Below are 19,661 nucleotides of genomic sequence, written 5' to 3' on the forward strand. Positions count from 1 at the left end.
TCACTGATTTGAACTTGAGCTTCTAGTGCTGCCTGCTGCTTTGAATGAACTGGTGTGCTCCGATGCTACAAGCTTAAAGATGACCTTGGTTCCTGACTCCTCACTAGGGCCTTAGGAGGAAAAGAGTTCCCATTATAGCCCCTGAGGATAGGCGTCCTCATCGCTTTTGTGGAACACAGGCTTCTGGAAGTGGATGCTGCCTGCGGTGTTTGCTCGTGGCCTGCAGCTTGGGATCACAGATTGCCTCAGGCTCCACCAGAGAGAGGAGGAGGCGAGCTCAGCACAGCTGCTGAGACCCCAAAGTGTCTCAGTGACTGATCTCAACAAGGATTAGGTCTGGGTCTGAACCACAGACCAAACCTGTAAGAGGGAGGTGCCAGGCATCATTTCCACGATGGGATGGTTATGTAGCACCATTTTTCAAGATGACTGGGAGAAGCATCTCAGACAGGCACGACATGAAAGGACCACAGAAGGACTTTCCATGAGCTCTTGTTAAAGGGCAGCCAAGACATTAGCAACTAGCTGTTGTTTAGAAACACCATGTTGGCAAATAAGCAAACAGGTCATATGATCCATTAAAGGAATTCTTTCTCCATATGAAGTAGCAGTCATCAATGAAGGTAAATGCTTCAGGGCTTGAAGGACGCCTGCATGACAGGTGCGCTTCCTAAGGGCCTGTGCCGTTTACAAGTAACATCTAAGAGAACCAGAAATTCTATTTTGAGATAATTGGGTCGTGGTTAGAATCTGAGTCTCGAAAAGCTGTGGTCCTTCAGATGAGCTGGGACATAACACCCGTTAGTTGAAGCTCAGTTCACCTTGACAGATCCTTGTGGCGGTTCTTCTGGGGGCCAACTCCCGTGGGATGTGCGACACTGGGTTTTGGCCTGAGAAGTCATTTCAACGCTTCTGCCTATTTTTTCTTATCCATTAAATGGGAAGATTCCTGGCACCTTGGTGCCCAAGAGCACTAAGGAAGAGCAAATGAAGGCACCGAATCAAGAAAATCTGCAAATGCACTGTCAAAATGCTGGAATGAGGGCAGGGTTCCCTGGACGTGGAGGCTCTCAAAAATTAGAGAGTAATTTGTGCAGCCTGTCAGCGCAGAACTGACGAGGGGTTGGAGCCCTTGGTGGTCTCCCTGCCTTCCCTGCATGCTTTTCTGAATGGTGCCACCGTTTAGGACTGATTTATGGGGCCTCGACTGGCCGGCAAGCCTGTGCCATGTAATGTGCCTGTGCCGTGTAATGGCTGAGGTCGGAAACCTGCTCCACGCCTCCTGCATCTTCAAGGGCAATATCATTTGCAAAGTCAGAACCATTCAGCGCACATGGAGGGTGCCGCCTGTGGGAATGCCTGGGATGGGTAATGATTCCAAACTCACTTTCCAGCTTGCTCACATGACAAATAGCCTGGTAAAATGATGAAGAGGAATGAAGACAGGCTACAGCCCCTCTGTGCACATTCCAGTGAATTTCCCAGGAGCAAGCACAAGTAACACCGGTTCCAAGCACAGAGTTGTCTGGGGAGACAAATGAAGAGGTAGTGGGGTGTCTGTGTTTTTTGGGGGGGTGGGGGAAGGAAAGAGAATATGGAATTTGGTTTTCTATTTTTGTTCGACCCCCCGCCCCACCCTCCGTAAGTGAGCAGGAGGAGTAAGAGGAAACCTCGAGGGCAGGAAACTTCCCCTTCTCTAAGGAACCCACTGCAAAGAGAAGGTTTGACACCCTGAAGGTGTTTAGTATGCTAACAAAATGCTGCATAATGGGGCTTCAGAGCGCTGACGGAACTGATCAAAGAAATCGGGGCTTTCCTGCTGTGCTGGGCTCCCCTGCCGTGCGGAGCAAAGGCAGCTCCGACATTTAGAGAGCTTGATGAGAAGTGGGCGTGGGTCTGCAGCGAGGGCTCCGAACTGCCAAGGCTTCTGAAGCTGTGAGAAGCGAGGCAGTTTGATCCTGCCACCCACTGGCTGGGTGATTTGAGTAAATCTTTGCGTTATCTTCCTGTACCTCAAAAGAGGACAGTTTCTAGTTGATGAATCACTTTGTAAATGTAAATTTGCAGATGCCAAATATTGAATCTAGGCTGAGGTCCAGACTCGGAGAAAACATTTCGGCAAGGGTCTTTTTAAGATCACGTACAATAAAGGGCATTAGGACACTGAGGGGTGACAGAACAAACGCACTGGCCAATGGATGTTTTGGGAAGGACAGCGCTGGCTGGATGGCCAGGGCCCCTGTGTTTCCAGCAGCAGGCAATCCAGCAAGGTCTCAATGAGGTGTGTTAGGCAGGACAGGGCAAGGGCATCTGGTGAGTCTGTACCCACGCCATCAACAGCTCAACCAGGCCACGGGACAGCTCCAGGATTGGGTCTTGTGCTGACACCGCATGGATGCTAGTCTGCTTACTTGAGACACAGAAACACTTAAATGATCACTCTCTTGGTGCCAGAATAGAAGGAAGGGGACTCCTGGAATGAAGGCAGGCAGCTGTCTGCAGGGACTGGTGAGTGGAGGTGTCTCCCAGGAGGGCAGGTGGCCAGTTGGTAGGGCCAGCATGTTAAAAATATGCTTAATTAACAAGAAGCTTGAACGATTCATACAAACTTTTTTTTTTTTTAAAGACAGGGTCTCACTCTGTTTCCCAGGCTGGTGCAGCAGCGCGATCTCAACTCACTGCAGCCTCTGCCTCCTGGACTCAAGCCACCCTTCCACCTCAGCCTCCCAAGTAGCTGGGACTACAACCATGCAACAACATGCCCGGCTAATTTTTGTATTTTTTGTAGAGACAGGTTTTTGCCATGCTGCCCAGGCTGGTCTCAAACTCCTGGGCTCAAGCAATCCTCCCGCCTCAGCCCCCCAAAGTGCCAGGAATATAGGTGTGAGCCACCACGCTGGGCCATAAAAACAATTTTTAATGTTTCCCTACTCAGTTATAAAAAACCCAACTCTAAAAGGAAGTTACTTTAAATTAAAAATAATTTCATGTTTACATGCATCTATCTTCCCACCTCAATTCAACAACGATTTACAGAAATCATAAAAGCATGTCACCCTGCAGAAACAGCGTAAAAGCTATAAGTAAAATATGTAATCAATGACCTCCTGATAAGGTGCAATTTGGAATTTTATCTATATCATGATCTGTGAAGTTATGACATTAACAGACATGATTCTCATTTTATGGAAACCAGTGAGGGCCAGTAACTCTTCCCTTCATCTCCAACTCCAACGGTTTCCCTCCCCTGCCGTTTCTCCCCACAAGTTGAATTTATTCAACTACAGAAATGACATCAAATGAAACTCTATAATTCTTCAACTCAAAATATTTTCCCGTAGAAAAGGGTTGTTACAAGAGCTGGGAAAACCATTTCTGGGTTTATCCAACTAGGATTCCAAATTTCTAGAAATGAGATGGACAGGATTATAATCACCATTTAAGCTCCTAAAGTCAGTCCAGTAATGGTTCTCCTGGTAGAAAATAGACTCACAATGTATTTGGGGTGGGGGGGGTCTGGCATCAACATAGGGCTGAGGGGAAGAAAAACTCCAGCACTCATCCTGAATCTCAGTAATTATAGAATACACTGCCTGACCTTTTCCTCCTACACAATAGCAACTTAGGTTTTGTAGGATTTTTACAGATAAAACCATGAATCCACATATATTTAGTTAATCCTCACCTCATGGCAACTCTGTAAGGTCTGTGTTTTTTCCCTTTAAATAGGTGAGGATAGGCTTGACTAGATAGGTATAACCAGACTTTCATCATTGGTTATTGGCCATAGTGTCCTAAATTCTACAATAAACTTTTTTTTTTTTTTGAGAAGGAGTCTCACTCTGTCGCCCAGGCTGGAGTGCAGTGGCGCGATCTCGGCTCACTGCAAGCTCCGCCTCCTGGTTTCATGCCATTCTCCTGCCTCAGCCTCCCGAGTAGCTGGGACTATAGGTGCCCGCCACCACGCCCGGCTAATTTTTTGTATTTTTAGTAGAGATGGGGTTTCACCATGTTAGCCAGGATGGTCTCAATCTCCTGACCTTGTGATCCACCTGCCTTGGCCTCCCAAAGTGCTGAGATTACAGGCGTGAGCCACCGCACCCAGCCTACAATAAACTTTTATACATGTTTTATCATTTTGAGCCTTATATTTCTGTGATGTAAGTAACATGTATAGCTTTAACCCTCATTTTAGGAAGAATGAGGGTTCATGCAGCTAGTAAGAGGCTCAGCTAGGCCTTGGCAGAAGCCTGGACAGCCAGTCAATGGCCTGCCACCACACGGTCCAATGAGAACGCTTAGTTGGGGTGATGGTGGTGGAGTGGCTTTGTCTCTGCCAGACAGAGGAGCGGCTGCAATTTAATTGTCTTTGAGCAGCAATAAAGAGACAAGAAGGATCCTGGAAGTGACTAAACATTTGCATGGGAAGGCAGGTGCTGACTCCCCCAGCTTTCTAAACTCCCGAGATTGGGTTGCCAGATAAAATACATGTCACCAGGAGTGTCCCATGCAATGTTGGGGTGCATACTTATAATACAACTTTATTTGTTGGTTATCTGAAATTTGAATTTGCCTGGATATCCTATATTTTTTTGGTTAAGTCTGGTGGCCCTACCCCTAAGGATAAGCCAGTCTTCCACCCCTCACTCTCATCACTATGGAACAGGTGCATCTTTATTATGGTGATAATGACCCACCACCTTCATTTGCGAGTGGAGACCTCAACTGAGATAATTTCCTATTTTCTCTAATTTGAGCAGCCTAAAGTTAGAACTGGAATAGATTTAAGTATTTCCAAAAGTTTTGAATTTGGGAGACCATGCATTACACAACTGTTAGCTAAGGCTGGTCTCTGGCACTGAACTTATAATGGGGTCCAGGCTGTCCCTCTGTGGCACACCTCTCCCCAGATGGCAGTGAACCAAGCATCCCACACCATGCTTACCCCACCGCATTCTTTGAGTAGAAGAGTCACTTACTTGTATGGAATGTGTTTGCTGCCATTGACGAGAGCCAGGATGACATTGCCCAGAGCAGACAGTGAGAGGCACAGCCCTGAGCCTCCTTCTCGATTTTTGCTAAGAGCTTTCACACAGCTTCCGAGATCAATGAGATGCAGGCGGCTGCGACCTCCAGACACTACCACAGGAGAGAAGATAAAAGAGAAATGGTTAAGTTCTGACAAACACTCATTTGTTCTTCATGTAGCTCCTTGGGAAATCTGAGGAAAAATGAAAAGGGGAAGTAAAAGGTTGAAGTTCATGACCTACTAGGAAACCCCAGCAAAATCATGCTGGGGTTGCAAATAGCATTGGTCCTCTTAAATTCTTTTCACCACGCACCACTGACCTTCTAAAGCCTACTGACATTCACACTACAAATAAATAAATTCAGATAATTCTTGCAGGTTGAACTGAATGAGATTTTGGAGAAAATAAATGTCAAATTAAAGGAGGATACATTTCTACCTAAATGCCATTTGAATAGCAGAATTCTGAAACTCATCAAGTTAAAACCTGAATGGCTCATGAGTGATTATCTGCTTTGGTTGATCATTATACAGAACCCAACCTAAAGCTCAGCCAGGAATCAGGTTGCAAACCCAAGACAAAAAAATCAGGAAGAAATAACAACCAGGTGCAGAGACAGGGACGACCCAAATATTTGCTGAGTATCTGCCAAGTGCCAGGTGTTGTATAAACATCAGTTTCATTCAGTTCCCATGATAAAATCATAAGCTAAATACTATTATCCTTTCTGTATTGATGAGAAAATAACTGTTCAGAAAAGTTAAGTAACTTGCTCATGAGTACTTCTGCTGCTGAAGTACAGGGAGACCAAGGTGGCAACAATTTACAAGACAGAGTACTGCAGAGGAGGGAACTCTAGAGATTTGCAGAAGGTCCCTCAAGGGTTCAGCTGAGTACTGATCAGCACATCTGATGTAGTTTGTATGTTCGTACCCTCCAAATCTCATGTTGAAATGTGATCCTCAATGTTGGAGATGGGTCGTCCACCCCCATGACCCAAACACCTCCCAGCAGGTTCCAACACTGAGAATCACAGGCGTCGTGTTGAAGTGTGATCCTCAGTGTTGGAGATGGGGCCTGGTGGGAGGTGTTTGGGTCTTGGGGGTGGATCCCTCATGAACAGCTTAGTGACCTTCCCGTGGTAATGAGTGAGTTCTTGCTCTTTAACTTCATGCAAAAGCTAGTTGTTTAAAAGAGGCTGGCACCCTCCCCCTTCTCTCTCCTGCTCTCTCTTGCCATATGACATGCCTACTCTCCTTTCACCTTCCGCCATCATTGTAAGCTTCCTGAGGCCTCACCAGAAGCAGATGCTGGTGCCATGCTTCTTGTATAGCTTGCAGAACTGTGAGCAGAATAAGCCTCTTTATAAATCACCCAGCCTCAGGTATCCTTTTACAGCAATGCAAAAGGGACTAACACAACATTCATGTGAGAAAACGATTCAAGGCTCAGAAATAAACCACCTAAAAAGATTGGAGATAATGGTGCAGAGCACTCACACAAAGCCAGGAATAGTGCCACTTCCTAACAGCCAGCCTGGAAAACTTCACGATTCACAGGGCATTGGGTTGAATACCCAGAAGCGTTTCCCATACTTAGCCACAGACTGAGCACTGACCTGATCCTACCTAACACATATTAAAAGCAAAACAAAAAAATGATCAAACTGTTTCCAAGTAACGCAACTGCATTCTAAAACAAAGCTTAAGAATATTTACAAAGTAAAGACTCAGGAAAATGAAACCCATAATGAAGAGATCACTGAAACCAACCTAGAACTAGCATAGATGTTAGAATTGACAGAAGCAGCTACTTATTAAAACAGTTATTTCAACTGTATTTCAGATGTTCAAAAAGTTAAGTAGAAACATGGAATATATATTTAAAAAGACAAAAAACTGAACCTCTAGAGATAAAAACTACAATGTGTGAGGTAAAAAAATAGTAGATGAGACGAATGGCAGATTAGATATTGCAGAATGAAAAATCAGCAAATTTGAAGATCTAGCAATAAAACTATTCAGAATAAAATATATAGGGAAAAAAACAACAACAAATAAAACACAGAAAAAAAAGAGCTGTAGGACAACTTCAAGTGTCCGCTATGTGTAATTGGAGTCCCTAAAGGAGAAGACACAGAGTGTGGTACAAATAAAATATTTGAGAAAAATAATGGCTAAAACTTCCCCACATTTAATGAAAGTCATAAACCCATGTATCCAAGAAGCTAAGTGAGCCCCAAGCACAAAGGAAGAAACTATATCAAGGCATATCATAACCAAACTGCCCAAAACCAGTGATATCAAGAAAAATCTTGAAAAGAGCCAGAGGGAAAAAAGCACATTACATATAAAGGAACAAAGATAAGGATGACGGCAGATTTCTCATTGGAAATACAGGTGAGAAGACAGTGGAGGAATGTTTTTAAAGTACTAAAAACTGTCAAGTTAGAAATATACACCCAGCAAAAGTATCATTCCAAAACAAAAGGGAAATAAAGATATTTTTTGTCTTAAAAATCCTAAAAGAATTCACCATAAGCAAAAACACAAGGAATATAGACAAAGGAATGAAGAGCTTTGGAAATGATAACCACAGGGGTAAATATGTAATTTTTATTACTTTAAATCTCTTTAAAAGATTATTATTAAAACAAAAATCATAATGTAATGTGTGAATGATGACATATGTAAAATTAAAATATTTCATAGCAATAACACAAAAGTCAGAGGGGAGAAATTGAAGTATACTATTGTAAGGTTTTTATATATAAGTGGTATAATATCACTTTAAATTAGATTGTGGTAACTTAAACATGTATATTACAAACACTAAAGCAATAATTAAACAATAAAAGTAATAGCTAATAAACCCACAGAAGATAGAAATTGGAACCATTTAAATGTTTAATAAATCCAAAAGAAAGCAAAAAAAAAAAGAGAGAACAAAGATCAGATGGGACAAATAGAAAACAGAAAAGTAATATGTTGAACCAAACTATATCAATAATCATATGAAATTGAAATAGTCTGAAATACCCTTATTAAAAGGCAAAAATCATCAGATTGGATAAAAAAGTGAGGCTCTACTATATGCTTCCTATGAGAAATACACTTCAAATAGAAATAAACAATCATTTAAACGTGTAAGTGTGGATAAGGCAAACAGTAACCATAAGAGTTGGAGTGGATCTACCAATATTAGACAAAAGAGACTGAAGACGGTCAAAGACCTATCCCATTTGTGCTAAGACCAGCAGAGAGGCATGTCCAGCACCTCCTGCTGCAGTCGTGGAACTATCCTATTGATGCAGTGTCCTCCTGGGAAAGACACGCCTTCTGATACAAGACTGGGCTCTGCAGCTTCTATTCCACAGCAGATCCCAAGAGGGCCCAGTCACAGCTCCAGACCCTCTCTCTGCAGTCTATCTCTACAGGAACTTGCTGGGTGACACACACCGTCTGAGCTGAGACTGACCCCTTCGGTATTTGTCTCATAGCAGATCTTATGAGGGCCCAGATTCTGCTCCAGCTCCTCCTGCTGATAGTTGGGGAACTATCCTGTCCCTGTCCATGCAGGGACTTACTAGAAGATGCATGCCCATTTGAGCCAATGTGGCAGGTATGCCAGCCTCCAGCTTTTTTTTTTTTTTTTTTTTTTTTTTTCCTGAGACGGAGTCTCGCTCTGTCTGCCAGGCTGGAGTGCAGTGTTGCAATCTCGGCTCACTGAAAACTCTGCCTCCCGGGTTCATGCCATTCTCCTGCCTCAGCCTCCCAAGTAGCTGGGACTACAGGCACCTGGCCAGCCTCCATCTTATAGCAGACCCTGAGGAGGCCCAGTCTTGGCTTTAGCTCCTCCTGTTATGGGCAAGAAACTACTCCACTTGTGCAGAGACTTGCTGAGTAACACGTGCCTGTCTCAGCCAATGAGAAAGGCCCATCAGCCTCCTTCCCACAGCAGATTCTGAAGGGTCCAGTCTCAACTTCTGCCCCTCTTGCTATAGCTGGGGACACAACCTACCTGTGCAGAGACCTGCTGGGAAGTATACTTGTCTGGGACACTAGGACAGTCTGCAGGACTCAGGTCCCTGGTGGCCAGTGTTCCCACATAACACAAGTACCGTCATTGGGTCTTCCCCAGGTCCGTTTGGGCCAGAAAGCCATTGTGAGACTCACAGCAAGCCTGGGAATAGAGTATCCTCTAATGCTGAGATTACTGTGGTGATCACAGGGAACACAATAGTCAGTTGGCTTAGAATCTCTGGAAGACCCTCTGAAGAAGTACAGGCACAAACGAAGCCAGACTAGGAAGACTAAAATATTTAATCTCTCAATGTATAGATATCATCATACTTCAAGCATCAAGAACATTCAGGGAAATATGATAGCAAAGGGACAAAGTAAGGCACCAAGACCGGCCCTAAAGTGATGAAAATAGGTGATCTCTCAGACAAACAATTCAAAATAGCAGTTTTAAGGAAGCCCAGTGAACTTCAAGAGAGCTCACAGAAATCTCTCAGAGAAAGTTCATAGAAAGATTTAAAAAATAAAATTAAACAGAAATCCTGGAGGTAAAAAATTCAATAAATGAAATGAAAAATGCAATAGAACGTATCAGAGGAATTGATCAAAAAGAAGAAAGGATCAGTGAGCTCAAAGACAGACTATTTGAAAATACACAGTCAGAAGAGAAAAAAAAGAATAAGAAGGAATGAACAAAGCTTATGGGACCTATGGACCAATATCAAAAGAGCAAATATTTGGGTTAGTGGAGTTAAAGAGAGAACTGAGAAAGACAAGACGTAGCAAGCTTATTCAAAGAAATAACACAGAACTTTCCAAACCTGGAGAAAAATATAAATATCCAGGTACATAAAGGTCAAACAAAAGTCACTGATCAGATTCAACCCAAGTGAGAAGACCCCAAGACATATTATAATTAAACTCACAAAGGTCAAAGGCAAAGAGGGTCCTAAAAACAGTGAGAGAGCGAGAAAAAAGCAAATAACATACAACGGACATCAAATACACCTGGCAGCAGACTTCTCAGCAGACATTTTACAGGCCAGAAGGGAGTGAGATGATATTATTCAAAGTGCTGAAGGAAAAAAAATGTTCCCCAAGGATACTGCACCGAGCAGTTATTCCTCAGAAATGAAGGAGAGATGACTTTCCCAGAGAAAACTTATCACTACCAGACCTATCCTATGATAAATACTAAAGAAGTTCTTAAAAGCATAGGAAAAATAATGCTAATGTGATTGTTATATTGTAAACATGGCATCTAAACCATTTATATTTTTATTAAGAAGATTAAAAGACAAAACTATTAAAAATAACAACTACAAAATTTTTGAGGTAGGCAAATTTTGATTTTGTGACATCAAAAATTTTAAATGTAGGAACAGAAGGGAATTAAAATGTATGTGTCTTTTTTCTTTTTGATTTGTTTCTTTTCTTCTGCTACAATGAAAAGTTAAATTGGTATCACTTTTAAATAACTTGTTATAATTACAGGATGTTTTTGTAAGCTTCATGGTAACCTAAAGCAAAAATCTATAATTGATAAAAAATAAAAGCAGCAAATTAAAACATGCTATCAAAGAAAATCACTTAACCACAAAAATAAGAAAGGAAGTAAGGAGGTACACTACATAACAACTAGAAAATAAGTAATAAAATGGCAGTAGGAAGGCCTCACCTATCAATAATAACATGGAATGTATATGGACTAAATTCTCCAAATAAAAGACATGGAGTGGCTGAATGGATTAATAAGTAAGACCCAACTATATGTTGCCTACAATAAACTAACTTCACCTATAGAGACACACATAGACTAACAGTGAAGGGATGGGAAAAGCATTCCATGCAAATGGAAACCAAAAGCATTCCATACAAATGGAAACCAAAAATGATCAAGACTAGCTATACTTCAATCAGATAAAATAGACTTTAAGTGAAAAACTATATAAAGAAACAAAGGAAATTGTTATATAATAATTCAGCAAGAAGTCAACTCTGAAAGAGGATATAACAATTATGAATATATATAACCAAATAGCAGGGTATATATATATATATAGAGAGAGAGAGAGAGCAAATATTAGTAGATCTAAACAGGAGAGGTAGACTACAATACAATAACAGTAAGGGACTTCAACACCTCACTTTTGGCAATGGGTGGATCATTCAGGCAGAAAAATCAACAAAGAAACCTCAGAATTAAACTATACTCTAGACCAAATGGACCTAACAGATATTCACAGAACATTTTATCCAACTGCTACAAAATACACGTTCTTCTCATCAGTACATGGAACATTCTCCAGGACAGACCATACGATAGGCCACAAAACATGTCTCAACAAGTTTTAAAAAGTCAAAATCATATCAAGTATCTTTTTCTAACCACAACAGAATAAAACTATAAATTAATAACAAGAAATGTTGGAAACTATTCAAATACATGGAAATTGAATAACATGCTCCTGGATGATCAATGGGTCAATGAAGAAATTAAGAATGAAGTTTAAAAAGTTCTTGAAACACATGAAAATGGAAATACAACATGCCAGAACCCACGGGATATAGAAAAAGTAGCACTAACGGAAAGGTCTTTAGCAATAAATACCTACATTAAAAATATAGACTCCAAATATGAACAACTTAATGTTGCACCTCAATGAACTAGAAAAGGAAAAACAAACCAAACCTAAAATTAGTAGGAAAAAAATGAGTAAAGATGGAGCAGAAATAAATGAAATTGAGACTAAAATAACAATACAAAAAACCCCAACAAAATAAAAAGTTTGTTTTTTGAAAAGCAACAAAATTTTAAAACCTTCAATTAGACTAAGAAAAAACAGAAGACCCAACTAAATAAAATCAGAGATGAAAAAGATGACATTACAACTGATACTACAGATACACAAAGGATCATTAGTGACCATTATGAATAACTATATGCCAATAAATTGGAAAATCTAGGAAAAAATGGAAAAATTCCTGGAAACATATAACCTACCAAAACTCAACTGTGAAGAAATAAAAACCTGAATATGCCAATAACAAGTAATACATTGGAACAGTAATAAAAAGTCTCCCATCAAAGAGAAGCCAGGGAACTGATGGATTTACTGCTGAAATCTACTAAACATTTAAAGAATAACTAATACCAATTCTACTCAAACTATTTTTAACAATTGGAGAGGAGGAAATACTTCCAAACTCATTCTACAAGGCCAGCCTGACCTTATTTCCAAAACCAAAGATAACAAAAGAAAACTACAGGACAATATTTCTGATAAAAAGAGGCAAAAATCCTCAACAAAATACCAATAAACAGAAGACAGCAATATATTAAAAAGACCATTCACCATAATCAAGTAGGATTCATCCCAGTGATGCAAGGATAGTTCAACATATGTAAGTCAAATAAGTTTAATACATCACATCAACAGAATCAAGGAAAAAATATGAATTACTTCAATAGATGCTGGAAAGGTAGTCAGTAAAATTCAATATCCCTTCGTGATAAAAATCCTCAACAAATTTATAGAAGGAATATACCTCAACAAGATAAGTGTCATATATGACACGCTCACAGCTTATGTCATACTGAATAGGTTAAAATAGAAAACCTTTTACTAAGATCTGGAATAAGAAAAGGATGCTCGGTGGTGAACTATAAACTGTAATTATTCAGTATAGTACTAGAATTCCTAGCCAGCACAATAGGGCAAGAGAAAGAAATAAAGGGCATCCAAATTAGAAAGGAAGAAGTCAAATTATTCTTGTTTGTAGATGACATGCTCTTATACTTAGAAAAATCTAAAGATTCCGGGGGGGAGGAGCCAAGACGGCCGAATAGGAACAGCTCCGGTCTACAGCTCCCAGCGCGAGCCACGCAGAAGACGGGTGATTTCTGCATTTCCACCTGAGGTACCGTGTTCATCTCACTAGGGAGTGCCAGACAGTGGGTGCAGGTCAGTGGGTGAGAGCACCGTGCACCAGCCGAAGCAGGGGCGAGGCATTGCCTCACTCGGGAAGCGCAAGGGGTCAGGGAGTTCCCTTTCCAGGGGTGACAGACGGCACCTGGAAAATCGGGCCACTCCCACCCGAATACTGTGCTTTTCCGACGGGCTTAGGAAATGGTGCCCCAGGAGAGTATAGCCCGCATCTGGCCCAGAGGGTCCTACGCCCACGGAGTCTCGCTGATCGCTAGCACAGCAGTCTGAGATCAAACAGCAAGTCGGCAGCGAGGCTGGGGGAGGGGCGCCCGCCATTGCCCAGGCTGGCTTAGGTAAACAAAGCAGCCGGGAAGCTTGAACTGGGTGGAGCCCACCACAGCTCAAGGAGGCCTGCCTGCCTCTGTAGGCTCCACCTCTGGGGGCAGGGCACAGACAAACAAAAAGACAGCAGTAACCTCTGCAGACTTAAATGTCCCTGTCTGACAGCTTTGAGGAGAGCAGTGGTTCTCCCAGCACGCAACTGGAGATCTGAGAACGGGCTGACTGCCTCCTCAAGTGGGTCCCTGACCCCTGACCCCCGAGCAGCCTAACTGGGAGGCACCCCCCAGCAGGGGCAGACTGACACCTCACACGGCCGGCCAGGTACTCCAACAGACCTGCAGCTGAAGGTCCTGTCTGTTAGAAGGAAAACTAACAGAAAGGACATCCGCACCAAAAACCCATCTGTACATCACCATCATCAAAGACCAAAAGTAGATAAAACCACAAAGATGGGGAAAAAACAGAGCAGAAAAACTGGAAACTCTAAAAAGCAGAGTACCTCTCCTCCTCCAAAGGAACGCAGTTCCTCACCAGCAACGGAACGAAGCTGGACGGAGAATGACTTTGACGAGCTGAGAGAAGAAGGCTTCAGACGATCAAATTACTCCGAGCTACGGGAGGATATTCAAACCAAAGGCAAAGAAGTTGAAAACTTTGAAAAAAATTTAGAAGAATGTATAACTAGAATAACCAATACAGAGAAGTGCTTAAAGGAGCTGATGGAGCTGAAAACCAAGGCTCGAGAACTACGTGAAGAATGCAGAAGCCTCAGGAGCCGATGCGATCAAATGGAAGAAAGGGTATCAGCCCTGGAAGATGAAATGAATGAAATGAAGCGAGAAGGGAAGTTTAGAGAAAAAAGAATAAAAAGAAACGAGCAAAGCCTCCAAGAAATGTGGGACTATGTGAAAAGACCAAATCTACGTCTGATTGGTGTACCTGAAAGTGACGGGGAGAATAGAAACAAGTTGGAAAACACTCTGCAGGATATTATCCAGGAGAACTTCCCCAATCTAGCAAGGCAGGCCAACATTCAGATTCAGGAAATACAGAGAATGCCACAAAGATACTCCTCGAGAAGAGCAACTCCAAGACACATAATTGTCAGATTCACCAAAGTTGAAACGAAGGAAAAAATGTTAAGGGCAGCCAGAGAGAAAGGTCGGGTTACCATCAAAGGGAAGCCCATCAGACTAACAGCGGATCTCTGGGCAGAAACTCTACAAGCCAGAAGAGAGTGGAGGCCAATATTCAACATTCTTAAAGAAAAGAATTTTCAACCCAGAATTTCATATCCTGCCAAACTAAGCTTCATAAGTGAAGGAGAAATAAAATACTTTACAGACAAGCAAATGCTGAGAGATTTTGTCACCACCAGGCCTGCCCTAAAAGAGCTCCTGAAGGAAGCGCTAAACATGGAAAGGCACAACCGGTACCAGCCACTGCAAAATCATACCGAAATGTAAAGACCATTGAGACTAGGAAGAGACTGCATCAACTAACGAATAAAATAACCAGCTAACATCATAATGACAGGATCAGATTCACACATAACAATATTAACTTTAAATGTAAATGGACTAAATGCTCCAATTAAAAGACACAGACTGGCAAATTGGATAAAGACTCAAGACCCATCAGTGTGCTGTATTCAGGAAACCCATCTCACATGCAGAGACACACATAGGCTCAAAATAAAAGGATGGAGGAAGATCTACCAAGCAAATGGAAAACAAAAAAAGGCAGGGGTTGCAATCCTAGTCTCTGATAAAACAGATTTTAAACCAACAAAGATCAAAAGAGACAAAGAAGGCCATTACATAATGGTAAAGGGATTAATTCAACAAGAAGAGCTAACTATCCTAAATATATATGCACCCAATACAGGAGCACCCAGATTCATAAAACAAGTCCTGAGTGACCTACAAAGAGACTTAGACTCCCACACATTAATAATGGGAGATTTTAACACCCCACTGTCAACATTAGACAGATCAACGAAACAGAAAATCAACAAGGATACCCAGGAATTGAACTCAGCTCTGCACCAAGCAGACCTAATAGACATCTACAGAACTCTCCACCCCAAATCAACAGAATATACATTTTTTTCAGCACCACACCACACCTATTCCAAAATTGACCATATACTTGGAAGTAAAGCTCTCCTTAATAAATGTAAAAGAACAGAAATTATAACAAACTATCTCTCAGATCACAGTGCAATCAAGCTAGAACTCAGGATTAAGAATCTCACTCAAAACTGCTCAACTACGTGGAAACTGAACAACCTGCTCCTGAATGACTACTGGGTACATAATGAAATGAAGGCAGAAATAAAGATGTTCTTTCAAACCAACGAGAACCAAGACACAACATACCAGAATCTCTGGGATGCATTCAAAGCAGTGTGTAGAGGGAAATTGATAGCACTAAATGCCCACAAGAGAAAGCAGGAAAGATCCAAAATTGACACCCTAACATCACAATTAAAAGAACTAGAAAAGCAAGAGCAAACACATTCAAAAGCTAGCAGAAGGCAAGAAATAACTAAAATCAGAGCAGAACTGAAGGAAATAGAGACACAAAAAACCCTTCAAAAAATCAATGAATCCAGGAGCTGGTTTTTTGAAAGGATCAACAAAATTGATAGACCGCTAGCAAGATTAATAAAGAAAAAAAGAGAGAAGAATCAAATAGATGCAATAAAAAATGATAAAGGGGATATCACCACCGATCCCACAGAAATACAAACTACCATCAGAGAATATTACAAACACCTCTACTCAAATAAACTAGAAAATCTAGAAGAAATGGATAAATTCCTCAACACATAACCCTCCCAAGACTAAACCAGGAAGAAGTTGAATCTCTGAATAGACCAATAACAGGAGCTGAAATTGTGGCAATAATCAATAGCTTACCAACCAAAAAAAGTCCGGGACCAGATGGGTCCACAGCCGAATTCTACCAGAGGTACAAGGAGGAGCTGGTACCATTCCTTCTGAAACTATTCCAATCAATAGAAAAAGAGGGAATCCTCCCTAACTCATTTTATGAGGCCAGCATCATCCTGATACCAAAGCCTGGCAGAGACACAACAAAAAAAGAGAATTTTAGACCAATATCCTTGATGAACATTGATGCAAAAATCCTCAATAAAATACTGGCAAACAGAATCCAGCAGCACATCAAAAAGCTTATCCACCATGATCAAGTGGGCTTCATCCCTGGGATGCGAGGCTGGTTCAATATACGCAAATCAATAAATGTAATCCAGCATATAAACAGAACCAAAGTAAAAAACCACATGATTATCTCAATAGATGCAGAAAAGGCCTTTGACAAAATTCAACAACCCTTCATGCTAAAAACTCTCAATAAATTAGGTATTGATGGGTCGTATCTCAAAATAATAAGAGCTATTTATGACAAACCCACAGCCAATATCATACTGAATGGGCAAAAACTGGAAGCATTCCCTTTGAAAACTGGCACAAGACAGGGATGCCCTCTCTCACCACTTCTATTCAACATAGTGTTGGAAGTTCTGGCCAGGGCAATTAGGCAAGAGAAGGAAATAATGGGTATTCAATTAGGAAAAGAGGAAGTCAAATTGTCCCTGTTTGCAGATGACATGATAGTATATCTAGAAAACCCCATTGTCTCAGCCCAAAATCTCCTTAAGCTGATAAGCAACTTCAGCAAAGTCTCAGGATACAAAATCAATGTACAAAAATCACAAGCATTCTTATACATCAATAACAGACAAACAGAGAGCCAAATCATGAGTGAACTCCCATTCACAATTGCTTCAAAGAGAATAAAATACCTAGGAATCCAACTTACAAGGGATGTGAAGGACCTCTTCAAGGAGAACTACAAACCACTGCTCAAGGAAATAAAAGAGGATACAAACAAATGGAAGAACATTCCATGCTCATGGGTAGGAAGAATCAATATCATGAAAATGGCCATCCTTCCCAAGGTAATTTACAGATTCAATGCCATCCCCATCAAGCTACCAATGACTTTCTTCACAGAATTGGAAAAAACTACTTTAAAGTTCATATGGAACCAAAAAAGAGCCCGCATCGCCAAGTCAATCCTAAGCCAAAAGAACAAAGCTGGAGGCATCACGCTACCTGACTTCAAACTATACTACAAGGCTACAGTAACCAAAACAGCATGGTACTGGTACCAAAACAGAGATATAGATCAATGGAACAGAACAGAGCCGTCAGAAATAATGCCACATATCTACAAGTATCTGATCTTTGACAAACCTGACAAAAACAAGAAATAGGGAAAGGATTCCCTATTTAATAAATGGTGCTGGGAAAACTGGCTAGCCATATGTAGAAAGCTGAAACTGGATCCCTTCCTTACACCTTATACAAAAATCAATTCAAGATGGATTAAAGACTTAAATGTTAGACCTAAAACCATAAAAACCCTAGAAGAAAACCTAGGCAATACCATTCAGGACATAGGCACGGGCAAGGACTTCATGTCTAAAACACCAAAAGCAACGGCAACAAAAGCCAAAATTGACAAATGGGATCTAATTAAACTAAAGAGCTTCTGCACAGCAAAGGAAACTACCATCAGAGTGAACAGGCAGCCTACAAAATGGGAGAAAATTTTCGCAACCTACTCATCTGACAAAGGGCTAATATCCAGAATCTACAATGAACTCCAACAAATTTACAAGAAAAAAACAAACAACCCCATCAAAAAGTGGGCGAAGGACATGAACAGACACTTCTCAAAAGAAGACATTTATGCAGCCAAAAAACACATGAAAAAATGCTCACCGTCACTGGCCATCAGAGAAATGCAAATCAAAACCACAATGAGATACCATCTCACACCAGTTAGAATGGCAATCATTAAAAAGTCAGGAAACAACAGGTGCTGGAGAGGATGTGGAGAAATAGGAACACTTTTACACTGTTGGTGGGACTGTAAACTAGTTCAACCCTTGTGGAAGTCAGTGTGGCGATTCCTCAGGGATCTAGAACTAGAAATTCCATTTGACCCAGCCATCCCATTTCTGGGTATATACCCAAAGGACTATAAATCATGCTGCTATAAAGACCCATGCACACGTATGTTTATTGCAGCATTATTCACAATAGCAAAGACTTGGAACCAACCCAAATGTCCAACAATGATAGACTGGATTAAGAAAATGTGGCACATATACACCATGGAATACTATGCAGCCATAAAAAATGATGAGTTCACGTCCTTTGTAGGGACATGGATGAAATTGGAAATCATCATTCTCAGTAAACTATCGCAAGAACAAAAAAACCAAACACCGCATATTCTCACTCATAGGTGGGAATTGAACAATGAGAACACATGGACACAGGAAGGGGAACATCACACTCTGGGGACTGTTGTGGGGTGGGGGGAGGGGGGAGGGATAGCATTGGGAGATATACCTAATGCTAGATGACGAGTTGGTGGGTGCAGCGCACCAGCATGGCACATGTATACATATGTAACTTACCTGCACGTTGCGCACATGTACCATAGAGCCTAAAGTATAATAATAATAATAATAATAAAAAGAAAAAAAAATTAGCAAACCAAATCTTGAAATATATAAAAAGATAGTGGATTATGACAAAATTGTGTTTATCCAAAGAATTCAAGATTGGTTTAGCATTATAAAATCAATATTCTTTACCATACTAACAGGGTAAAGGGGAAAAACACATGATAAGCTCAATAAATGCAGAAAAAGTGCTCAAAAAAAAATAAATAAATAAAAAGAAGGCAGGAATCAAAGATTTTCTCTCTAATAACGCTCCCCTTCAAGTATCAAGACTCAAGGAAAAAGGCAGCTTTGAGCCTGCCAGGATTTGGGTAATACTGCTTCGTCATATTTTCTAGGGGAAGATCCTAAAGGAGGTGCTATAGACTAATATGATTCAACAGAGAAATGTCAGCAAAAGAACCAGTGGCCAGTGTTTAAATGATCCAACATGACAGGAAGTTCCTGTTGGCTACATATATATATATCCTTTAAGAATTTTTTCTATTCCCAATTTGTTATAATTTTTTTGTTAGATCATTAATGGCTGTTGAATATTTGGAAATACCTTTTCTGCATATATTGAGACAATCCTATGTGCTTTTTTTCCTTTAATCTTTAAGTGCTGCAAATTATGTGAATATCTTTTCCAATGTTAACCTTTCTTTTTGTTAATAAATAAATGTCATCTGGCAAAAAAAAAGAAAAAAAAATCTAAAGATTCCACCAAAAAACTTTTAGAACTGATAAATGAGTTTAATAAAGTTGCAGGATATAAAATAAACACAGA

The 19,661-nt window shown here is 40.8% G+C and overlaps 1 protein-coding gene across 3 annotated transcripts in view; it reads right to left on the minus strand.

Moving 5' to 3' along the window:
• KIF26B (kinesin family member 26B) overlaps window positions 1-19,661 on the minus strand; it is a 562,023-nt gene that overhangs the window by 55,532 nt on the left and 486,830 nt on the right. For all 3 annotated transcript variants that reach the window (XM_024246431.3, XM_054560800.2, XM_054560801.2), the window contains one exon: window positions 4,980-5,139. In XM_024246431.3, coding sequence (XP_024102199.2) covers window positions 4,980-5,139 — 160 coding nt within the window. The remainder of the gene's footprint in view (window positions 1-4,979; window positions 5,140-19,661) is intronic.

Source organism: Pongo abelii, chromosome 1 (assembly GCF_028885655.2).
Source record: "Pongo abelii isolate AG06213 chromosome 1, NHGRI_mPonAbe1-v2.0_pri, whole genome shotgun sequence".
In the NCBI taxonomy this organism is placed as follows: domain Eukaryota; kingdom Metazoa; phylum Chordata; class Mammalia; order Primates; family Hominidae; genus Pongo; species Pongo abelii.